At 43.4% G+C, this 10000-nt stretch overlaps 1 protein-coding gene across 1 annotated transcript in view; it reads right to left on the reverse strand.

The window, feature by feature from the left end:
- Positions 1–10000, reverse strand: part of FAM76B (family with sequence similarity 76 member B) — a gene marked incomplete in the record, with an annotated part of 994273 nt that overhangs the window by 656605 nt on the left and 327668 nt on the right. Inside the window, 1 exon segment of the mRNA XM_044071227.1 lies at positions 569–798. Within this exon segment, the coding sequence (XP_043927162.1) occupies positions 569–798 (230 nt within the window).

A 10000-nucleotide genomic window follows, 5' to 3' on the forward strand; every position in this document is an offset into this window, starting at 1 on the left:
AAAATTTGTAAATAGAAAGCATACTAGAAAAATTTTAATTTTAGAAGAAAGTTTACACAAAAAGTTAAATATACAAGCCTGAGCCGGAAAAATGACACCCTTGCAGCTGAAGCGGCAACTGAGATCTGGGTAGCTATCACTAGGCATTATGGGATAAGGGGTAGCCTCGAGCCAGTAAACAGCTCTCGAGCTATTGAAGATGGCCGAGTCGGAGCAGAGGATCAGCTCCGATCCCAACCAGCAAGAATGAAGGCGAGATAGACAACTTATCATCACAAAGTTAAGGTGAATTTAAAGGAACCACTCCTGAGAAGGTCCAAGGAATACATGGTGGTACCACATGATATCAAGAAGAAATGATGGAAATCAGAAAACTGCATGGGTGTACTTTTATGTGAATGAATACTCAAGTCTCTGAAAAACTTAAATATATACAAACATACATTCATAAATAGACACAAACACACTGAACTCCAATAAGGAGAAAAGAAGAAAGCTTGAATATCTACTGAAATACAACTACAAAAATCTATTTTTATAAAACAGGATGTGAGATCATGTAACTTACTTGTGGTGGCTGCTGCTGCTGTGGTGGCTGCTACTACTGCTGTTGTGGTGGTGATGATGGTGGTGGTGATGACGGTGGTGGTGGTGGTGTTTTGAATGATGGTGATCCTTCTCTGTAAGTGATGACGAGGAATTTGAATGTGTGGAACCCAAACTTTGTTGCTCTTTAGTTTTCTGCAGAACTCTCTTGAAGGACAGTGTACACAACCAGCATAACAATTTTCCATCAACCTTTAAAAAACAAAGTTCACAAAATATGACTAAAATCACTGTAGCAAAGTTCAGTTATGAGAGGGCTTAATGTTAATGTACCTGTAGAGAATCGACTAAAACAGACTCCAAGTAAACAGGTACGTTCTTATTACATCAGATCTAAAATATAACCTTCCTCTCCCTGAGGGGTCTATAACTGTGTTTATCCTACCTTCCATTTTAATTCTGCATCATCTCAGAACATACAACTCATTTGCGTGTGCGCACCCTATAATGGTTCGCATGTCACTCACTACAGCAAGCCTCTGATTATCCTAACTGGCGCAAATCAATAAATGAGCTCATTTCCTGGAAAAGCAAGACTGAAAGAACTACAATATGGACCCTGAACTTAAATTTACCAAAACATGCAACAGCAGAAGCTGACTGGAGTAGCTAAAACAACGGGGATGGTAGGAAATTATTAAGAGGGTCCCTTTCACAGATCATCCTGGATACCAACTGCACATCTAGTGCACCTAACTTGGGAGAATTCATCTTTAGTGGGTTCACTGGGTGGGTTGAATCTCAAGCAGCAAGTCCAAACCGGAAGGACAAAGGATCAAAAAGGAGTCCTTAAGTGCAGAAACAACACAGGAGGCTAAACTCCTACATAAATGATAGTGTGTAATGTCTGAAGGAGTGATTGGCAGAACAATAGTCAACAAGACATTCCTGAAACATGAAACAGAAGCGACCATTCCTGAAGCATGCAACAGATGGCAAAACTAATCAAAAAGAATTTACCCATTGACTATCAACCCTTCTCCTTCTACAGGTAAGAGACCAACAGTTAGCCATTCTTTCTAAACTCAGGCACATCAAGTAAATCCTGTGCTGACGTGCACACTGCTGCTTCATTGGGGGGTGTTGCTTCATGAGTAAAACTTTCTGATTTGTCTGTTTTAACCTCCATCCATTAGGTACCATTACTGTTCTTTGGTATAGCACCCAGTGAGAGAACCTAACATCTAACAGTTAGCTTTAAGATTTGTTTTGGTACAGAGTTGTTCTCGTCTTACTTAGTGTGTGTAATACTTCTGAAAACTTGTCTAATGGGATGACACAGTCATCCACCGTCAGTCAGCCTCAAGGTCCTCAAGTTGGAATGCATGACTGATCCCTTGTTCTTTCCTTATGCAAGGGAACAGCGGAATACAGGCACCACCTGTTCCTGATATAGTGCTAAAGTTTTCACACGTACAATATGACCAGGAGGACTGCTGAAATGCAGAATTATATCTCTAAATGCTTGGGCAGCAAGCAGTACTGCTCATTGGCAAAGTGCAACAGGAGAAATAATGCTGCCTATGCCAGAATGATAGTATTAAGATAATTCTTAGCACCTCCTCCCTGATCATCTGCAATGCCCTGGGAATGAGATGAAAGGGAAGGAAAAGCATACAGAAATGGACCTGCTCATGAAATGAAAGATGCACGTCACCCAATACTCTTTTTGGAGGACACAGGTGCAACACTATCTGATCTGTTTTCTGGAGAAAAGCATCCATTTCTGGCACCCTCCCCCACGAAACTGAGGACCAGATCAGAGAATACTTCCTCTTTTTAACATCCATTCATTACACATCAATTCTGTCCTGTTTAATCTGTCTGCTAAACTGATGTCCTGTCTGGGAATGGAATGTGCTGCTGGGTCAACCATGTGTCCTGGGCCAACTGCAAAACCTGCATTGCCAATCTGCATAATAGGTAGGTGTGTGTGTTCTGCTTCATGTACCACATGAATGTGGTACTTGCGCTCTATTCTGGTCATCAAAGGGCCCGGCATCTCTATATGTGCCTGAATGTCATTATGGCCAAGATCATGGTCATCATTTCCTTTTCCTCTCCTTTCATTTGTTTCAAGCCGCTTGGACCTTCAGTTCCCTTGCACAGGCTTCCCCAAGCAATGTTATCTTAGCACCTGGGACCTAGCCTACATGCTGAAGGGAGGGAGTGGTGGGCATCTCCTTTGCTCAGATGGATGCTCTCCTGTGTACCATGTAGTTTCTTTCCTTATGCAGGGGAACAGCGGAATACAGGCACCACCTGTTCCTGATATAGTGCTAAAGTTTTCACACGTACAATATGACCAGGAGGACTGCTGAAATGCAGAATTATATCTATTCCAGCTGTATGGGGAACTCCCTGGCTAAAATGCTGTAGAAAATGGCAACCTTGCTGACATGAGAAAGGAACAGGATCAGATGTGGAAGCAGGAAAACCTTCTGGTCTTCGGAGTCCATAAGAGCTCCCAGGCAGATCACAAGTCTGGTTAGAGTTTATTGGGATTTTTTGCAGGTTTAGGGACAGCCCTCATAGTTCAGATACACTGTGCTATGCAGATTACCAAAAGGATGAGGCCCCAATCAGGCAAGCACCTATATATGTTTAGATAAATGTAAGCTCCTCCCTGTCTTGGCAAAGGCAATTACTGAAACCAAGAATTTTGTAAAGAGTGCATCCATAAAGAAACCAAAGGGCAAGGAAGAAAACGGGACTCTCGGGAATGGTCTGGTCTGTCCCTCTGAGCTATGGCGATATACAAAGTAAGCATCCTTCAGGACTAGGGTCATTAATGGGGCTCTTTAACCAAAGGTCTGAAAAATGAAGTGAAAGTGCAACTGTTTAAGAACTTACTGCAGCAGTAGATGTCCTACTGATCAATGTTGCAGTATTCCTAACAAATGGGTTATCACCTCTGATGTCCAGCTGAGGTAACAAACTTTACCCTTCCTAGGTAGTACATCTAACACATGACCCGAGCAGATATGAGTTGGGTATGTATAAAGACTAATGTACGAGTGTGGATCCTTGGACCATATCCAAGCCAGCACCCTGAAAACTACTGAAAGATGAGACTGGTCAGCTACAAGGGGTGTAGCTCAAACTGTTAAGAAAGCTCCTCATACCCATGTAAGAAAGCAAAGGATACGTCAAAACAGAGTGATAACCGAAGATGGGAGTAAGGCAGCAGAGAATGGAGGATGGGATGGAAGGGTCTATACTGGATAATCGAACTTTCAAAAGTTAGAGTGTCATATGGTTGACACCATATGATCGAATTTTTGAAAGTTCAAACATTTTAATGGGTGAGACTTCCTTTTTCTGCAGTGTAGTGCAATCTCAGAGTTGCTGTATTTAAAGAGCTGGGGGAGGTGTGGGGGGTGCAGGGGGGCTTGCCCCCCTGCCTAAAATGTTCAGGTAGGTTATTTTTTTTTAGATAATCGAACTTTTAAAAGTTCGATCATAAGGTGCCAACCATATGACAGTCAAACCTTTGAAAGTTCGATTATCTAATACAGACGCGGGATGGAATACTGCAACAGTAATCCGAACGGCATCTACTGTTACAACATTCTTAAATAACTGTACGATGTTCTGACTGAAATCAGTGCTGCAGTATTCCTAACAAATGGGCAACTCCATAGCCGATGGAGGAAGGAAGGGTGGTTGGCTATGGACAATCAGCACTGTTCAGCAGTCCTGACAGGACTGACCTTGCAAAGGTTGCCCTGGACCTGGAGAAAGAATCAATCTTGTAGTATTTAGTAAAGATGTGTATGGAGGATCAAGCAGCTGCCTCCAAATTAGACTTGGAATCTATTCCATTGTGGAAAGCCCCCAAGGAAGCAACAGTGCTTTAAGGCAGGAAAGCAGGGTCTTACTCTACTGCAAGCAGCAGAAATAGCCTTTGAAATCCAGGCTGCATCAGTTTGGAAACTACTAGACACAGCTTAGAGGGCAAAGGATATGAAAAGCTAGCCACTCTTTCTCAAGGATTTAGTTTTGAACAGGTAAAATCCATGTTCCCTGTGAATGCCTAGAGAAAGTACAGTGTGTAAAAGCTTACCATAACAGTAAATATCCTTTGCTTCACTGCTGCAGTATTCTAAACAGAAGAGAATCTCCTGCCCAGGACAACCCAATGATCAACCAGTATACAAAAGCCTAATTATCTTGTATGGACCATATGTCACACACCTGTTCCCTGCACAGAAGGTCAGGCATAAAAGGGATGTACAATGCAACTACGCAGAACTGAAGTGCCCCAAAAGAGAACAGTTTCCATAAGACAGAGGAGTCCATGCACCTCCAGAAGAAAAAAAGGTGAACCCTCAAACAAAATCCAGAACAAAGAAAAGAGGGGTGGGTGGGAGGGAGCAAATACTGCAACACAGTGGAGGACAACTACTGCTATGGTAAGATTTTACACAACTGCACTATGCCCTTCTATATCCCTGTTGCAGTATTCTAAACAGAAGGGAGAGTAAAAAAGCTCAAGAAACAGAATGGGAGGTGTAAGGCAGACAACCGCCCTCAACAAACCCATACAAAATGGTTACAGCAAAACCCGCTCTGGCCCTATAAACCATATCCAACGTATAATGCTTAGTAAAGGTATGCAGTGAAGACCACGTAGCAGCTTCAAGGATGGAATTGGTATCCAACCCCTTGAAGGCACCAGAAGGGGCAACCACCCTAGTGGAATGAACTTTAAGAGGTAGACAGATTTACCATGAAAAATGTAACAAAAAAATGGCCTTAGGACATCCAGAAAGAGAAGGTTTTCTTGGAAACGGTCAAAACCAATGTCTTGGGATGAAAGGAAACAAAAAGCTGATCAGACTTACGGATGGACTTGGTTTTATCCAAATAGCACTTGAGCTGTCTGTGCAAATCCAAGGTTTGCAGGACCCTTTCACTAGCAGACTGAGAAGAGGCAAAATAAGGGAGTTGTACAGACTGATTTAAGGATAACCCATTTATTACCTTGGGCATAAAAGAAGGATAAGTATAAAGACCCCTGTCCTGTGAATAACCAAAAAAAAAGGACTAATCGCCATAAGGGCCTGGAGTTCAGAAACAGTCAGAGCATAAGTAAGAGCCAGAAGCAAAACAGTCTTCCAGGTACAATGTTGCAAAGAAGCAGAATATGCAGGCTCAAAAGAAGCCCAAGTCAATTTTTCCAAAACAAAATTAAGGTCCCAAGGAGGAGGAATAGGTTTTCTTAGAGGCCTAACATGCAGAAGGCCTTAAAGAAAAATTTTTTTGGCCTCAAAACGAGAAGCCAAAGGAGGATCCAAGGGCAGACGAACAGAAATGGCTGACAAATGGGCCTTCACAGAATAGGCCAGGCCAGACTGGAGCAACTCTCACAAATGAGAGATGACCAGAGAGACCCCCACTGAAAAAGGGTCCTGGTTACGTGCATGGCACCAGACAGAAAATCTTTTCCATTTGGACACAAGATTTTCTGGTTTACTGTTTCATTGCCACTTCTAAAACTCTGAGCACATCCTCAGGAAAGGAGGTGCCTGAAAGGAATCAGAATCCTATCACCCACAGTGTCAGTGGAAGACTAGAAGAGCAAGGATGGATTAAGAGACCCCTTGTCCTGTGAGAGGAGATCCAATTGGTGAGGTAACCTGTAGTGATTGCCCCTGGTCAGATGCATTAAGACAGGGAACTAGTGTCGTCTTAGGCAAGAGAGTCACTAGTAAGATTTTGGGAGACTCCAGCTGAATCTTCTGCAGACCTCTGGGAAGTAGAAGAGGAGGGAAAGCATAAAGAAACATACCCTCCAAGAAAAAGAGCGAGCACCAGTCTTCCACGCTACATGGCATGGCACTCTGGAACAGAAGAGAGGAAGCTACTTGTTCAGAGGGGAAGCAAAAAGATCAAATTGAGGAATACCCCACCAATGGGCAATTGTCCAGAAACATGTCTCTGTGAACCATCCATTCATTAGCCAGCAGTTTTGACCTGCTCAGAGAATCTACAACTAGGTTGTGCTCTGAAGGGATGTATACTGCCTGAAGAATTAACTGATCTGAGAAGCACCTCCTAAGCCTGAAGAGCCATCATGCAGAGGAGGCAAGATGGTTTGCCCCCCCTGCTTGTTGACATACCACAACACTGTAGCATTGTCTGTATACACCTTCAAGGGGCCTGGACACAACACAGCGTGAAAAGCATGAACGGCCAGAATCAGAATTCTCATCTCTTTGATGATTATATGGTCTAACTTCTGAATGGGAAGGGGCAGAGACCCAAACCTTCCTGGTGACCAAAAGAGCCCCCCCACACACACCCCATGCCTGAGGCATCTGTGAACAGTTCTTGAGAAAGAGCTGAAAGGGAAGGTCTAGGTTGAGAGCAAACTACTGAAACCATCACTCCAATTACTTCTTTAGACAGGGATGAAGAGGTCCACCAAAATCCAGAGGGTGACAATGCTGCAGCCAAACTGACTTGAGGTACCACAGAAGCTTTCACATATGCAGTCTGGCAAGAGGAGTATTGGAAAACAAAAGGCCATGAATCCCAAGGCCTGAAGAAACTCCACGGCTGGCATCGCAGTCAGAGGAAGGACAGACTGAAAGAAGGCTGTGGAAGAAAAAACTTTTGGAGGTGGAAGAGAGGCCAATATTGGCATTGTCCAAATCCTGCAACTCAGATACACATGATACTGAGAAAGAGTTAGGACAGACTTTTCGAAGTTTATAGTGAACCCCCAACTTTGAGGAAGAGTGACGGTGAACACTAGACTCTGTAACAGGCAACTGAGAGAAGGCACCTGAAGCAATAGGTTGTCTAGATAAGGAAAACTCTGAATATCTTGGAGCCTGCAGAAAGCAATCACAGGAACGATGTATTTTGTAAATACCCTTGGGACAGAAGAGTGGCCATAGGGCAAAGCAGAGAAATGAAAATGAAAGGAAGACACAGAGAAATTTAAACATTTCCTGAAACAAGGGTGAACAGGGATAGGAAGGCAAGCATCTTTTGGATCCTAAGACACCAGAAAAGCCTGGGATAGTAAGAGAGAAAACAGAGTTTGAAGAGTAAGTACGCAAAAAGAAGGGACCTTGAGAAAGGTGTTGAGCTGGCAGAGATCCAGAATAGGTCTCCCAAGTGCCCTCCTTTCAAGGAACCAGAAGCATTCTGGAATAAAAACCCATTCTCACTTGGGGAAGGGGGGGGACAGGATGAAGGGTTCCATGGTTCAGTAGGGACCCTAGAACCTCTGGGAAATGAGGAAGCTACTCTAGAGGAGGTTGAGGAATCCCTGAAAAAGAAGAGACTCATGAAGTAAACCTGAGAGATGATAGAAAGAATCCAAAAGTCTGAAGTGACGAGACGCCAATCAAACACAAAGGGAAAGTGGGTTGGGGTTGGGGTGGGGAGCACAAATTGTCAAACAGCAGGCTTATCAGATAAAGTAGGCTTCTCTGCCAAAGAAATTTGAGAAGCCTTAGAAGATTAGGCCAGTCTACCACCCTTCCTGCCCTTGATGGCCTGGCAGGGTTGCCTATGAACAAAAGCAGATCTAGAAGGATAATTCCCCGGGCATGTAGGGATAGGAGAGACAAAAATATGCTTAAGGTCCTGCAAGGCTTTGCCTTTCTCTTGAAGTGACTTAAATGTGTGAGCAGCAGCAGTCTCAAAAGGATGTTTATTATTCAAAGGAGCATCCAACAACTTGGCCTTAATGTCCTCAGGCAGAGACTGCAGACAAAGCCAAGAATAACGCCTCATCAGCAGCATCACAGCTGCACTTAGAGTGGTGATCTACTTGAGAAGCAGAACCTAAAATAGATAAGGCAGAGGATCTGCCTTCAGAATCAAGTAGATCAGAAATAACCCGACAAGCTTGAGCAATCAAGGCTACAGCATAACTGGTCATGTGGGTCTGATAATTAACAGCTCTAAAGGCCAAAGGAGAAACTGTGTAAACTTTCTTACCAGTCCTCTCCACTGTCCTACTATCCTTATCAGAAGGCAAAAATCTGGAAAAGGGCAAAAGCTTAGGAAGTTTATCAGAAAAGACTGACAGCACTATCAGGTCATTTAAATAAAAATTGACAATCCTCAGGAACCTTAGAGAACCTATCAGGAGAATCAGTAGACTTGGAAGCAGCAATTAAAGTATCTAACAAGGCAGCCAACACAACAGGAACCGCTGGTGGTTTAAGAGTATCCACCTTGAGCAACTCATAAAATCATCTCTGAATATCAGACACTTGACAAGAATCCCACTTAAAGTATTCCATCATCCTAGCAATTGTATCCCCAAAGGACAATTCCTCAAAAGGAGGAGACTCAGGGTTAACAGACTCCTCTTCATCAGAACCATATGAAAAAAAGCAAAGGTATCTGTGAAGAATCAGACAGACACCCTCATCAGATACTGAATCCTTATACAAGTAATACAGTTCCCTAATCCATTTTGAAGGCATACAGGTCCAAGGAGGAGCAGGCACCAAAACCCCTTGAGAAGGCTTTAGGGCCATCAAGGCAGAAAACAAACCCAGAGTAAACTCTTGCCATTCCCTCTTAGGAACCTTAGGACTGACAGAGACTTCTTGTTCTTACTTAGTGGGAATACCTTGGGGTTAAAGGATTCTGCCATGGCACCCTGGGGTAACTGTTTAAGCCACTGGTTTTCAAGATAAATGGCCAGGGAAGACAAATGGCTTCTGAGTGTCTTAGTCAGGACCACCTTACAGACACTACATGAGATAAAGTTGTGGGGAAACACCCAAACAAGAGACACTGTTCACGAGAATCCGTACAGGGAGAATCTGCCTCCCACACTGACATTTTCCTTTCTTGTAGGATATTAACCAAAGGTAGCAAACTAAAATAGAAGACCAAAAAATCAGACGAACTAGCAATAATAGCATTGGAACTGGTGGCAAAGAAGTTCTTGCTAATTCCATCCATATGTCCCTTTTACGGTCTACATTTTCTGTGGAAGCATAAGTGTGGCATACTGCACATAAAAGTTCATTAGGTTTTTGCATACTGCCCAAGCTTTAGGCTGCCCTAGGAGGGAGATCCCTTCAGTTTAGAATACTGTAAAAGTGATAAAGAACTACACTAAGACCCCCCCCCCCCCGTTTTGGGGATTAGGAAAGAATGTGGGCAGGTAAATAGCCTGACAAACGGCTCTTCCACTACCTTAGACACAAAGGGTGGGCTACCGTGACAGTCACCATGTCTTTGTGAAAAATAAGAAAAGGGGGAACAGCCATTAGAGCCTGAAATGCAGAAATTCTCCTGGCAGAGATGAGGGCCAAAGGGAGGATGGTTTCCAAGTACAGAATTTTAAAGCAGCAGAAAAACCTTGTTCAAAAAGGAGGCAAAATAAGCTTTTCTAACAGAAAATGAAGAT

Source organism: Protopterus annectens, chromosome 5.part0 (genome assembly GCF_019279795.1).
Source record: "Protopterus annectens isolate FY-2018-M chromosome 5.part0, PAN1.0, whole genome shotgun sequence".
NCBI lineage: Eukaryota > Metazoa > Chordata > Ceratodontiformes > Protopteridae > Protopterus > Protopterus annectens.